The sequence below is a fragment of the Jaculus jaculus genome, chromosome 1, assembly GCF_020740685.1.
Source record: "Jaculus jaculus isolate mJacJac1 chromosome 1, mJacJac1.mat.Y.cur, whole genome shotgun sequence".
NCBI lineage: Eukaryota > Metazoa > Chordata > Mammalia > Rodentia > Dipodidae > Jaculus > Jaculus jaculus.
This window is the reverse complement of record NC_059102.1, coordinates 124,477,295-124,499,748: the sequence shown is the minus strand read 5'-3', so window position 1 is coordinate 124,499,748 and position 22,454 is coordinate 124,477,295. Positions and strand designations below refer to the sequence as shown.

General features: G+C 44.7%; 1 protein-coding gene across 6 annotated transcripts in view; it reads left to right on the top strand.

Moving 5' to 3' along the window:
- Positions 1-659: 659 nt before the first annotated feature.
- Sptan1 (spectrin alpha, non-erythrocytic 1) overlaps positions 660-22,454 on the top strand; it is an 81,406-nt gene continuing 59,611 nt past the window's right edge. For all 6 annotated transcript variants that reach the window (XM_004671603.3, XM_004671602.2, XM_004671601.3 and 3 more), the window contains exons 1-3: positions 660-789; positions 16,491-16,730; positions 18,968-19,093. In XM_004671603.3, coding sequence (XP_004671660.1) covers positions 16,494-16,730; positions 18,968-19,093 — 363 coding nt within the window. In that variant the 5' untranslated portion in view covers positions 660-789; positions 16,491-16,493. The remainder of the gene's footprint in view (positions 790-16,490; positions 16,731-18,967; positions 19,094-22,454) is intronic.

Genomic DNA, 22,454 nt, shown 5'->3' with positions numbered 1-22,454 from the left:
AGAATTTAGCCTTTCTTTACCACGTCCTCATACACGAAGCACCAAGTCATCCTCGTTTTAAGAGATCCCAGATTCCACCAGGGCAGGTTGACTTGGGTCCCCAGCGTCAGCCTCCCCTCCTGGGAAAGAGGGCAGGAAGAGCAGCATTTGGGTGATCTCACCCTTCGGGACTGGGCGTTTTTCCGGAAAGCTGCATCCCCGGTCGGACTGCAGCAGCTAAGGCTCGTGCCCCGCCCTCCGCCGCAGTCCTGGAAGGACTCCCAGGGGCGGAGGGGTGCGGTGCAGATTCTCTGCAGGGCGGACGGGGTGGGGCAGGATTGGAGGACCCAGACTGCGGCGAGGGAGGTGCCATCTCACCCTATCTCACCGCCGCCGCACTCCCCTCGCGCGCGCCCCTAACTCCCCATCCTCCGCCGCCTGTCCTTCGCTCTCCTCTTCCGCCCTCCCCCGCCCAGCCCCGCCGCGTCGGCTCCTTCCGTGCGCGCTCGGCCTTTTCCGTCGGGCGGTCGAGCGGCGAGTTGGCTATAGCTCCGCCCCTTTCCCTCGGCCGTCGCGCTCCCCCCGCCCCGCCCGTCGCGCCGCGCCGCACTGAGGCCCTTCCCTCACGCTCGTGCCCGCGCCCGCCTCGGGAGCGCGCGCGGCAGCCTATAAAAGAGGAGGGCCGCGCGCGTCGCCGCCACTATCCGCTGCGGAGCAAACGGCGTGGACGAAGCGGAGGCCGCGGCGGCGCATCAGTGTCTCTGGCAGCTCTTAGCCCGGCGTACCCACGCCCCTCACCCGCGCGAGCCGGTGAGCGGGGGCTGCGGGCTTGCTCGGGGAGGGAGCGGGGGCTCCGGGTTAGCCGACGCCGGGAGCCGGAGCCCCCAGCCACCGGGCAGGCGGGCGAGCGGGGCGGGGCGGGGCCGGCGCGCGGACAGGTGAGCCGGGCGGGCCTCTCCTCTCTCCCGGGTTGGCGGAGGAGCCCGGCGAACCGGCCTCCGCCGCCGCCGCGCGTAGGCTGCAGGGAGCCGCGGAGCTGGGGCGTCGGCGCTGGAATGTCACCGGCTGGGGGAGGGGGTGGGAGGCCTCGGGGTCCCTCCTCCCCACCAGCCGCCTTCCCTGCCCCCTCCCAACCCCCTCTCCCGGCCGCCGCGGCCGCGCCCTGCCCCATCGGTCCATGGCAGGTGGGTGGCGGCGGCGGGGCGGGGGGTTTGCTCGCCATCGTCCTCCCCGCGCCGCCCCCGGTGCCTGGTCTCGGTGCCAAGCGACATCTGCAGCCGGTTTTCCCGAATCCACACTTAGCAATGCCCGCCAGCCCTTGCAGGAGGACGAGCCTAGCGCATAGAGTTCTTTGACCTTAATTTCATCCTATATGGCGGCTCTTGGCTCTCTAGACGTTTCCTTTTTCTTCCCTTATAATAAACATCTCTTTCTTTCTACATTTGGGAGCTGCTTGTAAATTATAGGTAGATGTGGCGCTGCCTGGTATGAGTTCCAAATGAAATAACTTAATAGCTTATAGTTCTTTTTTTTTTTTTAATGTGAGACTAGATATTTTAAATAGAAGGCAGTATATTATTGGTCAAAAATCCTACCACCGTGCCAGTGTGGAATGACCGAGGAATCTTTTGTTTGAAAGCTGTCCCTGAGAATTTGATGAGACACTGCCCAAAGGAAATTGCTTTTTTAAAGTCTCCTTCAGGTACTGGAATAAAATATGTCTTAAATAAAGAAATGTTAACGTTAAGGTTGAATATATTTTAAATGAAAGGCATGAATAGCCCAGAAAGCCGAAGTGAGATGATTTTTTTTCAGTTGCTACAACATTCTACCAGGCCTTTTAATTTTTTTGTTTGTCTGCTTGTTTGAGACCGGGTATCACTATGTAGCCCAGGTTGGCCTCGAAGTGACCATCTTCCTGCCTCAGCCTCCCAAATGATCAGATCAATCGATCCATCATATCCCTAAAATGTTTATATCCTTTTTTTGTTACCATGCTATTTTAGAAAACGTACTAGCATGGCTGTTAGGGAAGACTAGAAGAGAGACCATATGAAGTACTTTCACAATGTGTTAAGAAATTGCGTTGTCATAGCAATTGGACTTAAAGCAGAATGTATCAAAGATGAGAGGGTGGGGGTGTCTCTGACATGAAACAAAATCTTAAGAATAGTGGCAGACACAGTCAGTGGTATGAAGCCATTAAACCAAGGTTCTTACTCAAACTAGGCATGTATTGTCCCTTTCTTTGCAGCTAATGTCTCGGATTTTAAAAGGTCAAATTGAAGTCAAAATTTTGAAAATGTTCTGCAGAGGGGAAAGAATGTGCCACAGGAAGAGCCTGCCTCTGCAGGAAATTAACAATAAGCTTTTTTAAGTAACTGGGCCATTAATTACTCAAAGGGACCCTCAAAGTGTGTTAACTGATATCCAGGGACCTAGGTGGAGAGATTAGAAAGAAGGGTTTGAACAAGTGTGAAGTCATTCTTACGGTATAAGCCTAGTAACTTATTTTCTGATATGACCCTCCCCCATGAGACAGGGTCTTGATCTGGTCTGGGACTGGCTGTATCTTGAACTCACTACTCTGTCTTTGCATGCTAAGTACTGGGATTACAGATGTATGCCAAGAAGCTTGGCTTTTGCCCCACTTTTTTTTTTTTTTTTTTTTTTTTTCCTTCTTGCCACTTTTTTAAAGGGAAGTGAGGTCGTTCTATGTAGCCCAGTCTGGACTCAAATTTATGGGCTCAAGCAGTCCTCCCGCCACAGCCTGCCAAATAGCTGGGCTTACATCAGGTTGTAGCCACCATAACCAGCTCTTCTCTGATATGCTTTTGACTTTGGCTGTCTGCTTTGTAGCAATCTAATAAATGGAGAAACCTGATGTCACAGGCTCCAGTGTAAGCCTGTCAAGTGATCTGATGAGCAGGTTTAAGTGTTAAGCTGTATTTAGTATATCTTTTGGTTCCCTGGGTTAGAATTTTTTGCACTTTTTCTTCCCACCCTTCATCACAAAGGGTGGAGCTACTCTGTAGATCTTGAGAAGTGGCTCTTGTGTTGTTGCAGAACTAGTGTTAAAAACGGAGGGTCTGACTGAGGGCAGCCTGTCTTTGTAATCAATCCTCTGTGGGCTATCTGAGAACACTGGTAAAGCATATGGGTCTGCTACAGCTCAGCTGTAGCCTTATTACAGGAGACCACAATGCCCTGGTGGTAAATGCTGACTCCAGGAATGCACAGGAGGACCGCAGAGCTGATCTCTCAAAACTGGTTGACTGGAACAGCTGTGCAGTGAACCATCACCTCTTCCATCCTTTTGCAGATGCTGCTTATACCAGTTTTCAACAAGAAACAGTAATTTGTAAAGGAAGTCTGCCAGCAAACTATGCCCAAGTTGAATCAGACTTTGGAACCTAAGTTCTTTCTTGCTATGATTTCATGAAATCTTTTTTTTTTTTTTTTTTTTTTTCCCGAGGTAGGGTCTTGCTCTAGCTCAGACTGACCTGGAATTCACTATGTAGTCTCAGAGTGGTCTCGAGACTACATACTCATGGCAATCCTCCTACCTCGGCCTCCAAGTGCTGGGATTAAAGGCATGCACCACCACGCCCGGCACAAAATCATCTTTTTACTAAATGGAAGGGGATAGAGGAATCACCCAGGCCTGGAGTTCTCAATTGAATGTGGATGGAAACACATTTTAAAATTTTTTTTTATTTGTGGGGGGGGAGAGAAAGTGGGCACATCTGAGCCTCCTTTATTTTTTCGAGGTAGGGTCTCACTCTAGCCTAGGCTAACCATGAAACTCTAGTCTCAGGCTGGCTTCGAACTCATGGCAAACCTCCTACCTCTAACTCCCAAGTGCTAGGATTAAAGGTATGTGCCATCATGCTCAGCAATATTGATTTGTTTTGTTTTGTTTTTCAAGGTAGGATCCTGCTCTAGCCCAGGCTGACCTGGAACTCACAGCAATCCTCCTACCTCAGCCTCCCAAGTGCTGGGATTAAAAGGTGTGCACCACCACGCCTGGCCTCTTTTTGCATTTTAAGATTCCTTGTGGGATTGGGACACTGTGGAATATCAAAGAGAAGGTGCTTGGGCAATACCTAGAATTTGATTTTCACCTATATTTATGTATTTCCCCAGGTTTGTGTGTATTCATGTGAAGTGATTCTGTTCCACTTGCCCTTAGAAGCCTGTTATCTTGCTCTCCCCCTGTAGACTGCACATTCCTCCATCATGTTGTCATCGTTTCCTAAACGCAGAGTTCAGGTATTTGATCAGCATGCAGAAAACGTGTTCCTGTTGGATTTGCCTGGCTTGCAGTGAAGACAAATTTGTGTCAAATGGGTTGACCAATCACAGGGGAAGCCCTGCCTGTGAGACCTTTCTGTTCAGTAGAAAGGTTGGTTAGTCGGTTTGGGATTTCTACTGTTGTAAGAGCAGAAGTCTTATGTGTACTCTTATATTTCAGAGTCTCCCAGTTTTCTCTCTCCTCTCTTTCTCTTTACGGCATGGACATATTAATTCCTTACTTATAATCGTGATGTTGCATGTAGTGTTTGCTGATTTTTTTTTTAATTGATGCCTACTTGGTTCTTAAGAACCAAGGGACTAAATTATCCCAGATATTTGGAAAAATTATCTGAAAACATGTAGTATAAGTAGTAATTAAAAAATGTAATAGATACTATAAACTTGGGTTTGTTTTCTCTCCCATTGATTTCTTTTACAATACCTGTAATAACATGGAGCTTACATTTTCTAATTTAAAAAAATTCCATATTTCATCTCTAGTTTTTGAGTGTTTGCTAAAATTGGGTCTTTTTCAAAAAGGAAAAAAAAAAGCTTAAAATTATTATCATGATATCATAAAAAGCAAATAATTTTAGAAGCTTCTAGTGATTATAGATGATAAATTCAAGGCAGACCCTTTTTATAAATCAGACCAGTTAATTAAGGTTTATAAAAGTGGGCTAGACTAAACCTCTTCTTAAGTCCTAAAAAAAATTACTATTAAATACCTTTCATCTGCATTTTACAGGTTAAAAGGTAAGTAGCAGCGAGATAGCATTGGGAAACTTCCAGAAGTAAGTTCTCTCAGCATCGCTCTGCTCTGCGTTTCCGGGTATTGATGCAATGCAGTATGAGTCTTTTGCTTTTTAAAGCTCACTGCTTGCTCACCTCTGCAGAATCATGCTAACAAGTGGAATTCATCAATCTGAAGGCTGACATGCAGATCACAGTCCTAACTGGAATGTGGTTTAAGCAGACATATTGGTTGCCTTCGTTTATGGTGCTAAAAGTCTTACTTATGTATACATGTTTACTTCTTAGCTTGCCATCTGACCTGCCACTAAAATCTGCTGCTAAGCTGGTTTTGAGTTTATTGGTTGGTCCTGAGAATCAGCTGGTAGAGGTACATGGGTTCTAGCCCATTCTTGGGTGGTTTGTGGATATAGTTCTCTTGCTTTGCAAATCTGAAACCTGGTAACAGGCTACATGCCATAGAAAAACAGTATTATCAGTTCTGCGTATTTAGGCTCTAACCAAGCAACAAAACAAAATTGATGAATGGTTATGTGGCCTTTTGCCTTAAGATATTATGAATTTTTCCATAGAGCCAATAAATCCATTTTCCCTTTGTGTCCCTAAAAATACTCCTTTTTCTCTCCCTACCTTCAGTGATGGGGACCAAACCCAGGTCCAACGCTGAAAAAAAGAAAATCAGCACTGGAAAGATGGCTTAGCAGTTAAGGTACTTGCCTACAAAGCCAAAGGATCTAGGTTTGATTCCCCAGGATCCACATAAGCCAGATACACAAGGTGGCACATGTATCTAGAGTTCGTTTGCAGCGCTAGAGACCCTGGTGTACCCATTCTCTCTGTGTCTGCTTCTTTCTCTCTCAAATAAAGAAAACATTTTAATAAAGCCAGGCTTGGCAGCGCACACCTTTAATCCCAGCACTCGGGAGGCAGAGGTAAAAGGATCACTGTGAGTTCGAGGTCACCTTGAGAGTACATGGTGAATTCCAGGTCAGCCTGGGCTAGAGTGAGACCTTACCTTAAACCCTCCCCCCCAAAAAAATAAATCCTGTTCTTGCCTGAAAGTCAGCATTCATTTTATAATATTCCAAATGCTTTTGATCTCAGTATGCTCATCTTGCTGAAATAATAGCAATTTTTGTTATAAAAATAAGGCAAAAGAAAATTTTTTGTTTGTTTGTTTTCATCCTTTCTTTTAACTTTAATGATATCCTTATTGGTTTATGCACAAAGCAAATCAACCAGATGGGGGTCTTTCCTGAAATCCCAAAGGAATAAATGTATTAAACTTCTCTAAGAAAAATCAGGGAAAGCACAAACATTATTTAAAAATGTAATCCTAATTGAGTTGACAGTACTTAAGCTGCTCTGATTGTGCTTTAAGTCATGCATTTTATTATTTATTTTTTTCTGTTTATTTTTATTTATTTTTTATTTTCACAATTTTTATTAACATTTTCCATAATTATAAAAAATATCCCATGGTAATACCTCCCCCCACCCGCACTTTCCCCTTTGAAATTCCATTCTTCATCATATTACCTCTCCATCTCAATCATTGTACTTACATATATACAATACTAACCTATTAAGTACCCTCCTCCCTTTCTTTCTCTTCCCTCTATATCTCCTTTTTAACTTACTGGCCTCTGCTATTAAGTATTTTCCTTCTCACGCAGAAGCCCAATCATCTGTAGCTAGAAAAGCAAATTTTTAAAATATATTTTATTTATGTATTTGAGAGAGAGCATGGATGCGCTAGGGCAACCAGCTACTGCAAACAAACTCCAGACACATGCACCTCCTTGTGCATCTCGCTTATGGGTCCTGGAGAGTCCAACTGGGATCCTTTGGCTTTGCAGGCAAACGCCTTAATCTCTAAGCCATCTCTCCAGCCCCAGCAAAAGCAAATTTTATGTGTGTGTGTATATATGCTTCTATGTGTGTAGAGACCAGAGGTTGGCATCAGACATCTTCCTCAGTCACTCTTCACCATTTCTTTTTTTTAATTCATTTGACAGAGAAAAAGGGAGGGAAAGAGAGAATGGGCACACCAGGGCCTCCAGCCACTGCAAACCAACTCCAGACATGTGTGCCCTCTTGTGCATCTGGCTAATGTGGGTCCTGGGGAATCGAACCTGGGTCCTTCGGCTTTGCAGGCAAACACCTTAATTGCTAAGCCACCCCTCCAGCCCTTCACCTTTTTGAGACAGGACCTTTCACTGAAGCTGGAGCTCACTAGACTAGCTAGCCATCAAGTTCCAGTGATCTTCCTGTTTGCCTCCTTAGCACTAGTATTACAGGTATGTGCCACCACACCCAGCTTTTAAGTGGGTGTTGGTGATCCATACTCAGCTCATGCTTTTTCAGCAAATACTTCACCTGCTGAGCCATCTCCCCAGCCCAAATTATTTTTCTTTTGGGGTTCCATAGAGAAACTGCTGAATTCTTCCATTCTCTGACATGAGAGTGAGGGTGTCTTAAACCATTCACTGTAGATGCCAAGTTTGCAGTCCACAGCCTTTGACCTTTGGTTTGAAAATGTTTTTACTTGCAGTCTGTTGTGTTGCTTAATAGTGTGATTCCCACCCACTGCCTCCCTACTCCCACTGTAGATGATGCAGTGGTAGGCAGTTTGTACAGATTTCGATGACATTTTAAAATTCCCTAGGTACCAAGAACAGCTTCAAACAGCTGTCTCTTCGCATTTGGCAGGCAAAGTTGGGCACAAGGTACTCTGTTGCAGGCATCAGCTTCAGTTGTAAGTAGGTGTAAGTTTGTGTTGTATATGAGGGGTCATTCTTAGGCATGCTGTGTTTGTGGATGTACTTAGAAATCTCTAGCTAAATGTTATATTTTAGACCCCACTAGATCCAGCTGTATTGTGAGAATGCTGACAAGTCCTTTTTATTCTTTGCACTAGAGGCCATGGTTGTAATTCCTGTTTTATCCCCCTGAGATCAATTCACATTGCTTGCTGAATGTTACAGCAGACATTTGGACTGCTGCATTGCAGCATTTATAAAGAGCTCACCTCCCCAGGCTTGTCTGATCATATTTACGAAAATAGGAACTTTCTTTCAGTTACTTTAAATGAGACTGTCCTTAAACATTTAGAGAATACACATAATACTTCCTTTCCCTACCTTCATTCTCTGTATACATGAATTTAATTAGCAAAATCAGAGTTGATGGGCTGTCTGGTGATAAGGAGTCAGTTAGATTCCTAGGCTAGCTCAGAGTTGTGGTTTTTAGGCAGGTAGTATAGCAGATAGCTAGGCTGGTAAGATTGGAAGGTTTTTTTTTTCATTTTTTAAAATTTATTTTTTATTGACAATTTCTATAATTATACACAATAAGCCATGTTAATTCCCTCACACTACCCCCCCTTCCCCTTTGCAACTCAACTCTAGATTGGAGATTTTTTTTTTTTAACAGCACATTTCCCAGATTTTCTTTCTGAGCCCTTTAATGGTCTTAGTCCCATAAGGCTAGGAATGGCCTACAACATTCTCTGTGAGTGTGCCTTATCAGACTGCTGCATATGACCAGGGCAGGGGTGGGGTTTTTATACTGTCAAGAAAGGAATGCGGTAGACATGGGCAGAGCCCCAGAATTTCCAGTGAGACTCAGTGTTGTTTTGGGTGAGAGGTTTTGTATTTGCAAGTGACAATAATTCTTGTCAGGATTGTTCTTGACAATATTGTGAAAAATTTCCTGTTTCATGTAATCTGGAGTTGACTCTGTTAGGTGCTAGAAGTGGGATTCTTGTAGCTAGAGACATAACAGCTCCTAATCAGGTTAAGAGGGGAATCTCTTATTAACCCATAATCTTTATCATTTTCTGTAATCATGTAAATGAAAAAGTTTGTATGCTGCTTACAGTAGGAGCGTGGTGACTTTCATATGTCCCAAGTCCCCAGAGACAGCCAGTTGTGCTTGGCAAACCTCCCACCTACTGACGTCAGCTGGTCTGCTGCAGGAAAGAAAAGTCTATTATTGCCTGAGCAAAGCACTTGGTATAGAATTGACTTGTTCTACTTCACTGGGGTGACAAAGAGAGCCTTTTAGGTTGGTTAGTTTAGCAGGCCCTCTATGGATGGTGTCCTTGGATAGGTAGGGCATTTGGCTGATAGCAGGCTGAGCCCATACAGGCCCTTCCTCATGCGGACTCTTTTTACTTATTTTTTTGTTTTTCAAGGTGTAGGGGCTTGCGTTAGCCCAGGCTAACCTGGAATGCACTGTGTAGTCTTAGAGTGTCTCAAACTTAATGGTGATTCTCTTACCTCTGCCTCCTGAGTGCTGGGATTAAAGGCATGCACCACCACACCTGGCTCTCATATGGACTTTTTTCCCTATGATGATGGGTTTTTTTTTCCTATCCTGTTGGAAAAGGTTGTTCCTAATATGATCGCTGTCTTTCTTTTTGTGGTATTAGTGATTGAACCTAAGATTTCATACATGCTAAGCAATACTTTACAACTAAAACTCTGTCTCCCCCAGGTTCCCCTTTTTTATATATTTTTTCAAATATTTTATTTATTTGAGAGAAAGAGGCAGAGGGAGGGAGAGTGAAAGAGAGAGAAAGGATGGGTGGGCTAGGGCCTTCAGCAGCTGCAAATGAACTCCAGCCATATGTACCACCTTGTGCATCTGGCTAACATGGGTCCTGGGGAATCTAACCTGGGTTCTTTGGCTTTGCAGGCAAGCACCTTAATCACTAAGCCAACTCTCCAGGGTTTTTTGTTGTTTGTTTGTTTGTTTGTTTGTTTTTTGATTTTTCGAGGTAGGGTGTCACTCTAGTCCAGCTGACCTGGACTTCACTGTGGAGTCTTAAGAGTGGCCTCGAATTCATGGCAATCATCCTACCTCTGCCTCCCGAATGCTAAATGCTGGGATTAAAGGCGTGTGCCACCACGCCCAGCTCAGACTGGCCTTTCTGATTCTCTTTTTTTATATGAGAAGGAGGGAGGGAGAGAATTGGTGCACTAGTGCCTCCAGCCACTACAATTGAACTCCAGACGCATGTGCCCTTTTTTGTGCATGTACAATATTGTGCGCTTATGTCACTGTGCCTCTGGCTTACATGGGACCTGGAGAGTGAACATGAGTCCTTAGGCTTCACAGGCAAGTGCCTTATTGCAATCAGGTTCGCATTGTTGGTAGAAATCACACAACCAAGAGCGGTTTGTGGGGGTGGGGAGGGAAGAGGTTTATTTTGGCTTACAGGCTCTAGGGGGACTCTTCATGATGGCAGGGAAAACGATGACATGAGCAGAAGGTGGACATCACTCTCTGGTCAACATAAGGTGGACAGTAGAAACAGGAGAGTGTGCCAAACACTGGCATGGGGAAACTGGCTATAACACCCACAAGCCCACCCACAACAATACATTGCCCCGAGGAGGCTTTAATTTCTAATTGCCAATAGCTGGGGAACCTAGCATCCAGAACATTAAGCTTATGGGGGACACCAGAATCAAACCACCACATTCCACCCCTGACCCCCACAAACTGTTAACCATACATGATGTAAAATGCAATGCATTCATCCAACTTTAAAAGTCCCCATAGTTTTTATCAATGCCAATGCTGTTTATACATCCCCATAGTCCAAGCCTCACACAAACTGCTAGCCCAGCCCAAGCAAAGCTTCATCCTCATAAGTCAAACCTCACAGTCCATAGTTTTTGCTGCATTCAGGTCTTTCAGCTCTGACCATCAAGCTCTATTACAGCACTGCAAGGTGTCTCTTAGGCCAAGGTTTCAAATCCTTCCACATTCCTCTTGAAAATCAGCTCCAAAAGGCCAAAGCCACAGAGTCAGGTGTCTAGCAGCAATCCCACTCCTCGGTACCACCTTACTGTTGCAGTCAGGTTTACATTGCTGGTAGAAGTCACCCAACCAAGAGCAGCTTATGGGAAAAAAAAGAGGTTTAATTTGGCTTACAGGCTTGAGGGGGAAGCTTCATGATAGCAAGGAAAATGACATGAGCAGAGGGTGGACATCACCCCCTGGGTAACATAATGTGGACCATAGCAACAGGAGAGTGTGCCAAACACTAGCATGAGGAAACTGGGTATAACACCCATAAGCCCACCCCCAACAATATACCACCTCCAGGAGGGTTTAATTTCCAGTTGTCATCAGCTGGGGAACCTAGCATCCAGAACATCTGAATTTATGGAGGACACCTGAATCAGACGCCTTAGCTGCCATCTCTCCAGCCTCTATTTTATTTTGGTTTTTCAATGTAGTGTCTTGCTAGCCCACGCTGACCTGGAATTCACTATGTAGTCTCAGGATGGCCTGGAACTCAAGAAATCCTCCTACCTCTGCCTACTGAGTGCTAGAATTAAAGGTGTTCGCCACCACACCCAGCTCTTTTTTTGGGGGGAGGGGAAGAGAATGGGTGCACCAGGGCCTTCAGTCAGTGCAAATGAACTCCAGACACATGTGCCACCTTGTGCATCTGGCTTATGTGGGTCCTGGGGAATCTAGCCTTGAACCGGGGTCCTTAGGCTTCATAGGCAAGCATTTAACTGCTAAGCCATCTCTCCAGTCCTAGTTTTTTTGTTTTTTTTTTAAGATAGGGTCTCACGTTAGCCCTGGCTGATCTGGACGGACTCACAGTGATCCTCCTACCTCTGCATCTTGAGTGCTGGGATTGAAGGCATGCTCCATGATGCCAGGCTGAACTGCTTTTAGAATAGAAGATAATTGTTTCTAGTCACACCTGCTGAGGCTACAGAACTGTGCCTTCCTGAGCTGTGTCCCTGTGCTCCCACTCTGCTATTGAAGAGAGCAGTTGATTCCTTGGGACATGACAGACTGCCCTTCCAAGAATGGTAATCATTACGGTGGTGTCTAGTTTTTGTTTTTTTTTCCCCAAGGTAGGATCTCACTCTAGCTCAGGCTAGACCTGGAATTCACTATGTAATCTCAGGGTGGCCTTGAATTTAACAGTGATCCTCCTACCTCTGCCTCCTGAGTGACAGGATTAAAGGTGTGCACCACCATGCCTGGCTATTTTTGTTGTTGTTGCTTTCTTAATTTTATCAAAGAGAGAAAGAGAGAAAATGGGTGCACCAGGTCCTCCATTCACTGCAAATGAACTCCAGATGCATGTGCCACCACTTTGTATATCTGGTTTATATGGGTCCTGGGGAATCAAGCCTTGAACCAGAATCCTTAGGCTTCACAGGCAAGCACTTAACCTCTAGGCCATCTCTCCAGCCTGGTGATGTATAGTTTTTTTTTGTGGCTTCCCCACCACCACCCCCTAAGATAGGTTCTCACTGTAGCCCAGGGTGACTCAGAATTCACAATTTAGTCTCAGAGTGGCCTCAAACTCATGATGATCCTCCAGAGAGTTGAACATGGGTTCTCAGGCTTCACAGCAAGTGCCTTAACTGCTAAACCATCTCTCCAGCCCCAGAAGCATTTCAATTAAAGTAATTTATTTATTTTAAGAGATAAAGAGGCAGAGAGAAGGAGGGAGCGAGAGAGTGCATGTGCCAGAGCCTCCAGCAACTGCAAACAAACTCCGGATGCATGTGCCACCTTGTGTATCTGGCTTATGTGGTTACTGGGGAATCAAACTTGGGTCCTTAGGTTTTGCAGGCAAGTGCCTTAACTGCTGAACCATCTCTCCTACAGTATTCCTTTTTGTAGTTAGAATAGCCGGGCGTGGTGGTGCACACCTTCCCAGCAGAGGGATGCAGAGGTAGGATTTCTGTGAGTTTGAGGCCTGCCTGAGACTACATGGTGAATTCCAGGTCAGCCTGGGCTAGAGCAAGACCCTTGAAATACCAAAGAAAAGAAGAAAGAGAGGGATGGAGGGAGAGAGACCTGTTGTTTCATTGTTATGTGCTACCACACCTGGCTGTAATTTTTTAAATTTATTTGAGAGAGAAAGGGGCAGATAGAGAGAATGGGTACACCGGGCCTTCAGCCGCCACATATGAACTTTAGGCACATGTGCCACCTTGTGCATCTGGCTTACATGGGTCCCAGGGCATCAAACCTGGGTCTTTTGGCTTTTTAGGTAAGTGCCTTAACTGCTAAGCCATCTCTCCAGCCTGTGGCTATAATTTTGAAGGGTCTTGAGTCTGTGGAATTTACCTGTAACTGGGAAGGTGGTTTGTACAAGGTCATATGTTGCTGACACATTTAAAAGCTCCCTTTCCCCAAAGGCAGGTTCTCACTCTTTCTTGGGCTGAGCTGGGAATTTACTCTATAGCCCCAGGCTGGCATCCAACAGTGGTCCTGCTATCTCAGCCTCCTGAGTGCTATAAGCATGTTCAAGCCACATTTGGAAGGTTTTTGTCATTCGTCTACATGTGTTTATTTTGCAGTCCTTAATTGGTTAGAGGATAAAATGACTTACCTCCCTGGTACTGGGACGAAATCAAAGTGCTATGCCACTGAGCAGTAATCCCAACCTGGGTGGTTCTTGATGATGTCAAGTAGAATATTATGTGTTTCTAATATAAATAGGTCAAGTTCCCTTTTTAACACTAAAATCCTACAAAATGCTCAAACTGAAGCCGGTCGTGGTGGCACAGACATTTAATCCCAGCACTCAGGAGGTAGAGGCAGGAGGATCACTCTGAGCTCAAGGCCACCCTGAAACTATATAGTGAATTCCAGGTCAGCCTGAACTAGAGTAAAACCCTGCCTTGAAAACCCTAAATAAATAAATAACAAATGCTCAAACTGTGGGCAGGGTAAAAGATAAACCCAGTTGTTCAATCTGCACTTAAAATTAACCTGCACAGCCTCCCTACTTTAAAGGGAGAAGTAAAGGGGAGGTTAAACCATGCCCAGTAGCTCAGGCCAATAATCTCAGCTACTTGAGAGGCTGAGGCAGGAGAATCAAGTTCAAGATCAACCTGAGTTACTTAACAAGATCCTGTTTGAAAATAAAAACTGAGTCAGCCTGAGCCAGAGTGAGACCCTACCTTGGAAAAAAAAAAAGGAAAAAAGAAACTGAAAACAGGGTTGGAGATACAGCTCAGTGTTAGTGCTTGTCTCAGCGTGCATGAAGCCCTCATTAATCCCCAGTACCATCAAAAGAAGAAGAAAAAAAAAGGGAGGGAAGAAAGAAAGGAGGAACCAGGCATGGTGGCGCACTCCTTTAATCCCAGCACTTGGGAGGCAGAGGTAAGAGGATTGCTGTGAGTTTGAGACCACCTTGAGACTCCATTGTGAATTCCAGGTCAGCCTGTGCTAGAGTGAAACCCTACCTCAAAAAATAAATAAATAAATAAATAAAAAAGAAAGGAGGGAAAGAAGGAAATCATTTGTACAGCTTCCCCTCCTCCAGTATATAGTGATAACAGCTTTCAAATTCAGGTGAAACAAGACCTTTTATTGCCCAGCCTGTCTCACATCCTGAAGACCTGTAGAGCTAAGTTTTTTCTCTCTCTGATTTTTCAAGGCAAGGTCTCTGTAGCTCAGACTGACCTGGAATTCACTATGTAGTCTAGGGTGACCTTGAACTCACAGTGATCCTCCTACCTGTGCCTACACCACGCCCAGCTTATTTTTTGGTTTTTTAAATATTTTATTTTTATTTACTTGGGAGAGAGAAATGGGAGAGGGGAAGGAGGAATGGGCATAGCAGGGCATCCAGCCACTGCAAACAAACTCTAGGTGCATGTACCACTTCATTCATCTGGCTTACATGAATCCTTTGGCTTTGCAGGCCTTAGCTGCTAAGCCATCTATCCAGCCCTTTTTATTTTATTTTAAATATTTGATGGGTGGGGGGAGAGAATGGGTGGGTGACCGTGCCTCCTACCACTGCAGACAAACTCAAGATGCATGTGTCACCGTGTGGCTCTACATGGGTACTAGGGAATTGAGCCCAGCCCAAGCTAACATTTTAGCAGTTCATTGCCTTAACCATTTAGCCACCTTGTTCCCCAAGCTAAGGTTTTAGAATTACCGAAAAGTCAGCTGTTTTGTCAAGATAAATTCTGTGCTTGATTGAGAAGCAGTGGGTTTTGTTTGTTTTTGAGGTAGGGCCTTGCTCTAGCCCAGACTGACTCGGAATTCACTATGTAGTTTTAGGGTGACCTCAAACTCACAGCAGTCCTCCTGCCTCTGCCTCCTCTGCCTTCTGACTGCTGGGATTAAAGGGGAGCTCCAAAATACATGGCTTATATTGGATCATTTCTGTTGGAATCAGTTGTCTCCTAATCATTTCTTTCATTGACTTGACAAGCTGAGACCTTGAACAACACAGGGAAAAACTGGTCAGAATAAGAGTAAATCGGTTAGGAATGTAGCTTAGTTTGTAGAGTGCATGCCTAGCATGTACACAGACCTGGATTTGATACCCAGCACCACATAAAACGAAATGATGGGTACACATGTGATCTCAGCACTTGAGGTGGAGGCAAGAGGATTAGAAGTTCAAGGTCGTCATCTATATAGTGGGTTTGAGGCCAGCCTTGGAAACACGACTCATTCTGTTCTCTACAAAATGAAATGCAGACAACAGATGAAAGAATTAATTTGGTTTTAATACTTATTAGAGGAAGAAACAGAGGATGGGCACACCAGGGCTTCTAGCCATTGCAAACAAACACATGCATCACTTTGTGTATCTGACTTACATGGATACTGGGTAATTGAACCTGGGTCTTTAGGCTTTGTAGGCAAGTGCCATAACTGCTAAACCATCTCTCTGTCCCCGAAAGGATTTTTTAAAAAATATTTTATTTATTTGAAAGAGAATAAGAGAGAGAGATAGGTAATGGGTGCATCAAGGCCTCAAGCCACTGCAAAAGAACTCTAGAGGCATGCATCCCTTTGAGCATCTGGCCTATATAGGTCCTGGGGAATTGAACTGGAGTCCTTTGGCTGTGCAGGCAAGTGCCTTAACCACTAAGCCATCTTTCCAGCCTGCCTAAAAAGATTTTTTAAAATATTTACTTATTTATTTTGAGAGAAATAATGGGCATGCCAGGGCTTCCAGCCACTGCAAATGAAATCCAAATGCATGTGCCATCTTCTGCATCTGGCTTATGTGGGTACTAGGGAATCAAACCTAGGCTTCGCAGGCAAGTGCCTTAACTACTAAAATATGTCATCAGCCCTGAAAGGATTTTTTGAATGGGTTTGTTAATAATTCTCTTGAGTACCAATACTAGTTTTTTGTTTTTTGTTTTTTTTAATCTTGAAGCCTTTGTAGAATTACTGAAAACATACTTCTGTTTATCTTCTCCACTTGATTTCATTGCCATGTTGGCTAAGCATCCTCTGAGGGTCAGGTAGGTAGGTGCTGTGTGCAGTGAAGAGCTGTTGTTCATAAAGAGCTTTGTTGTTGGGTCCTTACAAGGGGCCACTTCTTAGTTCATTAGTTTGCTGGGACTCACTTTCTGTCCTTCAGAGAGCCCAATTCCACTCAGTCTTTCTTCTTGTGGTGTTTAGGTCAAGGTATACTGTCTTTTCAGAAAATGGACCCAAGCGGGGTGAAGGTGCTAGAAACAGCAGAGGACATCCAGGAGAGGCGACAGCAGGTCCTGGATCGATACCACCGCTTCAAGGAGCTCTCCACCCTGCGGCGGCAGAAGCTGGAAGATTCCTATAGGTTCCAGTTTTTCCAAAGAGATGCTGAGGAGCTGGAGAAGTGGATTCAGGAGAAGCTTCAGATTGCATCTGATGAGAACTACAAAGACCCTACCAACCTGCAGGTGGGCTGGATATCCCAGAAGTTCTGGCCAAGGTTCAGGGACCCAAGAAATGGGGAAGCAAGAAGAATGTAAACCAGGGGCTGCGGAGATGGCTGAGTGGGTAAAATGCTTGCCAAACAAACATGAAGATCTGAGTTGAAGCTGGGCATGGTGGCACACACCTTTAAGCCCAGCACTTGGGAGGCAGAGGTAGGAGAATTGCTGTGAGTTCGAGGCCACCCTGAGATGACATAGTAAATTCTAGATCAGCCTGAGCTAGAGTAAAACCCTTCCTCCAAAAAAACAAAAAAGAAAGAAAGAAAACCTGGGTTGAGAGCCAGGTGTGGTGGCACATGCCTTTAATCCCAACACTGGGGAGGCACAGGTGAGAGGATCACCTAGAGTTCAAGGCCACCCTGAGACTACATAGTGACTACATAGGTCAGCCTGGGCTAGAGCAAGACTCTACCTCAAAAAACAAAACAAAACAAAAAAATAGGTTGAGGTGAGCACCCCAACACCCGTTTAAATGGCAGCCTGCTTGGACCTTAATTTCAGTAGAAACAGGAGGGTCCCCAGGGCTTACTGGCAGCTAGTGTACTGAAGCCCGTGAGCTAGATAGACATCCTGTGTAGAGACTCTGTCTCAGAAATTAAAATGGAGAACAATTGAAGAAGAAACCTGGCGTTGGCCTGTGTTCTTCGTACACATGCACACCTATACCCACACAGGCACCAACACACAAACATGAATATGCACCACACAAATTTTTTTGTTTCTTTTTTTGGTTTTGCAAGGACCCAGGTTCAATTCTCCAGGTCCCACGTAAGTCAGATGCACATGGTGGCACCTGCTTCTGGAATTAGTTTGCAGTGGCTAGAGGCCCTGGCGTGCCCATTCTCTCTCACTCTCTCTCTCTCTCCCCTCTCTGTCTCAAATAAGTAAATAAAACCAAAGCCTGGAGCTGGGGAGATGGCTTAGCAGTTAAAGGTGCTTGCTTATAAACCATACTGGCCCAGACTTGATTCTCTAGTTTCCGTGGTGCATGTGTCTGGAGTTCATTTGAAGTCTCGAGGCCATGTTGTGCCCATTCTCTTTCTCTCTGTGAAAACATAGCAAAATCTTTTTTCTTTTCTTTTTTTTTTTTTTTCTTTTCTGAGGTAGGGTCTCATGCTAGCTCAGCCTGGCCTGACCTGGAATTCACTATGTAGTCTCACGGTGGCCTTGAACTCTCAGGGATCCTCTTACCTCTGCCTCTCAAGTGCTGGGATTAAAGGCTTGCACCAACACACCTGGCCTTTTTTTGGGGGGGGGGTAGGTTCTCACTTTAGGTCAGGCTGGAATTCACTAAGTGGCCTCAGGGTGTCCTGGGACACACAGTGACCCTACCTGTGCCTCCTGATTAACAGTGTGTGCCACTGCTCCTAGCATTTTCCTTTCTTTCTTTTCTTTTAACATGGCATCTTGCTATGCAACCCAGTCTGGTCTTTTTTTTGCTTTTTGAGGTAGCTAGCCCATGCTAGCCTTAAACTCACAGCAATCTTATACTTCTGCCTCCCCAATGCTGAGATTAAAGGCGTGCACCACCACGCCTGGCCTTGGCCACAAACTTTTGATTCTCCTGCTGCACCCTCCTAAGTGCTAGGATGACAGGTATGTATTACTGCATCCAACAGAGCCTGAATCTTACAGTATTTTATTTATTGCAGTCCTGGGGGTTGAATTTAAGGCCTCACACATACTAGAAATAGTTGTTTCTCCATGGTTTCTTTGACTGTCTCAAAGCAGTGTACAAAGAGAAAATGATGAACAGTAATTAAAGTGCAGTCCTTTGTGCAGCCCATTCCAGCTCAGTCTTTGACAGGAAAAGTGGTATTGAGAAATGGAAGGTAGGCAGGTTCAAAGTGTGACTTCTAAACAAGTGGAACAAAGGGTCATGTGTAAGTGTGAGTAGATTATTTGAGGGTGGTAGGGTCCTATTTCTGGACGGTATTAAATGTCTGCACAAAGGCTCAGTACACAGTAAAATTGGCTATATTCTGTAGCATCATTCTTCTGCAGAGTTGGAGGTCCTCACAGACTAATCTTCCACAGGGCAGTGGAGAGGCATCTTTGTGTTTGAGTGGTTGACTGAATAAAGAATAGACGGAATGCTGATGGTTGCTTCCTAACTAGAGGAAATGGGAATGAGATGGGGGAGCTCTGAGAACAAGATGGGTGCTATGATGAAACCTGTGGTTCACTTGTGTCCACACCAGGGAAAACTTCAGAAGCACCAAGCCTTTGAAGCTGAAGTGCAGGCCAACTCAGGAGCTATTGTCAAACTGGATGAGACTGGAAACCTGATGATCTCAGAAGGACATTTCGCATCTGAAACCATCCGGGTGAGTGTGAGCACTGCTTGGTCAGGATGGCCTCACCTGGTGGAGGAATCTGGCACCTCAGAAGATGGGCTTTTCCAGACTTCTGAGAGACTGTGTAGTCTTCTAAATAAATTGTCCATGTCCCAAGTTTGTGGTGTGGTGCAGCATGAACAGAAACTAGTGTTGATGGCAGGCAGCAGGAAGTAATAATTCTGTGGTAGGACAAATCAGAATGTATTTCATACTTGAAGAAGGTCATTCTTTGTGTCATTAACTTTAACAGTTGCATAGGTAATTGGATGGGAGAGCTTATTAGTGAAAATTGGTTAATTTGAAGATTAGAATATAAAAATAAGTATGAAGTCACAGATATTCTTAGGTAATTCTCTATTGGAAAGCTTCCTGTCTGAATCTTGGTGGCTTGTCCATAAGGCAGGTTATGAAAGTCAAGACAGCAAGCCAGTAAAGGCCCTTATAATACTGTGCTCAAACTCTTTGGGGCTGGAGAGATAGTTTAGTGGTTAAAGCACTTGCCTGCAAAGCCAAAGGACCCAGGTTTGATTCCCTAGGACCCATGTAAAGCCAGATGCATAAGGTAGAGAATGTATCTATAGTTTTTGCAACGGCTAGAGGCCCTGGTGCACCCATTCTCTCTCTATCTTGCCTTTTTCTGTCTCTTTCTCTCTCTCTCTCTCTCTCACTCAAATAAGTAAAAATTAAAATATTTCTAAAAAATGAATTCTTTGGGATAATAGATCTTTTTCTGTTTTGTTTCACAATAGTGGGACATTAAGGGAAAAACAGATCTTTTTCTTTTTTTTTTGTTGTTTATTTTATTTTATTTTTTTTTTATTTGAGAGCGACAGACACAGAGAGAAAGACAGATAGAGGGGGAGAGAGAGAATGGGCACGCCAGGGCTTCCAGCCTCTGCAAACGAACTCCAGACGCGTGCGCCCCCTTGTGCATCTGGCTAACGTGGGACCTGGGGAACCGAGCCTCGAACTGGGGTCCTTAGGCTTCACAGGCAAGCACTTAACCGCTAAGCCATCTATCCAGCCCGAAAAACAGATCTTTTTCTGATAACTATCATGTTGAATTTCACACCTGGAAATGTTTTTACCAATCTATCTTTAATATACTTCATATCTAGCTGTGGGTTTGTTGTTTTTTTTTTTTGTTTGTTTGTTTTTTTGAGGTAGTGTCTCACTCTGGTTCAGGCTGACCTGGAATTCACTGTGTAGTCTCAGGGTGGCCTCGAACTCTCAGCGATCCTCCTACCTCTGCCTTCCAAGTGCTGGGATTAAAGGCCTGCACCACCATGCCTGGCTCTAGCTGTGTTTTGAGTGTTTATTTGTGGTGGGTCTAGCTTTGTAGCCCAGACTGGCCTCAAACTCCAGATGGAGACCCTCTTCCCTTAGGCTCTCTCAAAAACTGGAATTATAGGTGGGTGCCCTATACTTCACCTTTTGTTAGGTTCTTTGTCTCCAAAACCACCTTTAGTTGAGAGCCTTCTCTTTTTTTAGGCCCCCATTCTTTTCAAGAACTATTTTGGATGTTTTGTTTCCCTGGAACCCAAGCTGATGGTCTCTCCTTCCCCTCCTCCTCTATCCTTTCTTTCTCTCTCTGGCTCAGGATAAGGTGTTTTATTCTATCTCTGTTTCATGAACTTGTCAGTCTCAGAGTTATAATAAATGTGATCAGGATGAGAAGGACAGGATGTGTTCAAGTGTAGAGGTGGTTGGTATGCAGCTCAGGAGGCTGGTATCATAAGAGGATGGCATCTTGTATGTTTATCAGTCTCCCAGCCCTGCAGTGTCTGGAGGCCCTGCTGCACCCATATTCTCATATGCATTCTCTCTCTCTCTCAAATAAATAAATTAAAAAGAAAGAAAATAAAAACAAAACAAGGGGTGGCATTCCTGAGTAGACTTGAATAACTAACATTTCAGTTAGAAGTCAAACGTGCTAACCAGTTGTGCCACTGAGTCTTTTAACAACAGGTATTTGTGTGTCCTGTTTGCTCTGCTGGACTTGTTTATCCACCCAGTTTGCTCTTTGTGTTCCTGAAGTAGACTTGCCTCCCTGGTTACTCACTGAAGATATGCATTAGCTCTGAGCTTTTTACTAACAAGCCATGCACTACTACAATAATGGTTGGAAGAAGTAAAAGTGGGGCTAGAGGGATAGCATAGCTGTTAAGGTGCTTGCCTGCAAAGCCAAAGGACCCAGGTTTGATTCCTCAGGACCCACGTAAGCCAGATGCACAAAGTGGTGCATGCTTCTGGAGTTCATTTGCAGTGGCTAAAGGCCCTGGCACACCCTTTCTCTCTCTCTCCCTCCCTCCCATAAATAAATAAAATACAAATTTTAAAAAGGTAAAAGTGCCAGTTGTCATATAACCAACTATCTAATTATACTGAGCCTGTTTGGGCAATGTAATGCTTCTCTGTAATTAAATATAAATATTTGTCCCATTTCCTACTATTTTTCAGTGTAGTCTTAACATAAATGAAATCAGTCTTATGCTTATTTCCCTGATAGAAGTTGTTTATCCGGAGTGAATGTGCTGCTCTTGTAATAGTACAACAAAGCTATAGATGGAGACCACGAGAAACAAAGTATGTGGCCGTATTGATTCATGTTGGGGTGGAAAGCCAAAGCTGACTTCATTTGGGTCTGTTAGTGTTCCTTGCAAATCTTCCTGAAGCAGCTTGAAACAACCTGGTGACTATCACTTGTTGAGCAGCTACTAAGGTGTAGGCGCTGCTGTTTTCTAATCTGTAAGATGCCCTTTCTCCATGCCATGGAAGGATAGAAATTGAGGCTCAAAGAGTTTTGAGTAACCTGCCTAAACTCCCATAGCTGACCTGTAATTTTAGTCTATTCCCTTCTTTTTTTCTATCACTATTCATTGCTTTTTTCCAACCTGGATTTCATTCCTGTTTTCTTAATAGTCCCTGCTCTGCATCTGAAGGCTCAAGGTACTGGCTCATGCCTCTTCCAAGAAATCAGCTGAGTCACAATCAGACTTGCCTCCTCTCTGTCCACTCCTGGGAGTTCTGAGGTGCACTTGACTCCCTGCCCACTCATGCTCCCAGACAGGAGGAAGCCTCCGTAGCTGTATCCTAACGTGTGGGATATGCAAGATCCCACTAGGGATGAAAATTGTTCTAGTATGTGAGTGATGACTTGAGTGTGTGAAAATGAATTTTGTTAGGCTGACAATGGGCTTAAGGGTGAGGTTTGTCCAGCCTCTGTGGCCCCATTCTTAACTTGAGCAGGGACCTCGGTGGCTTTCATTTGCAGGCTCATTTCTGTGGTCAGACAAGTCAGCAGCTTAGTAGGATGAGTAGAGCTAGCACAGAGGAATGTGGGTGCATG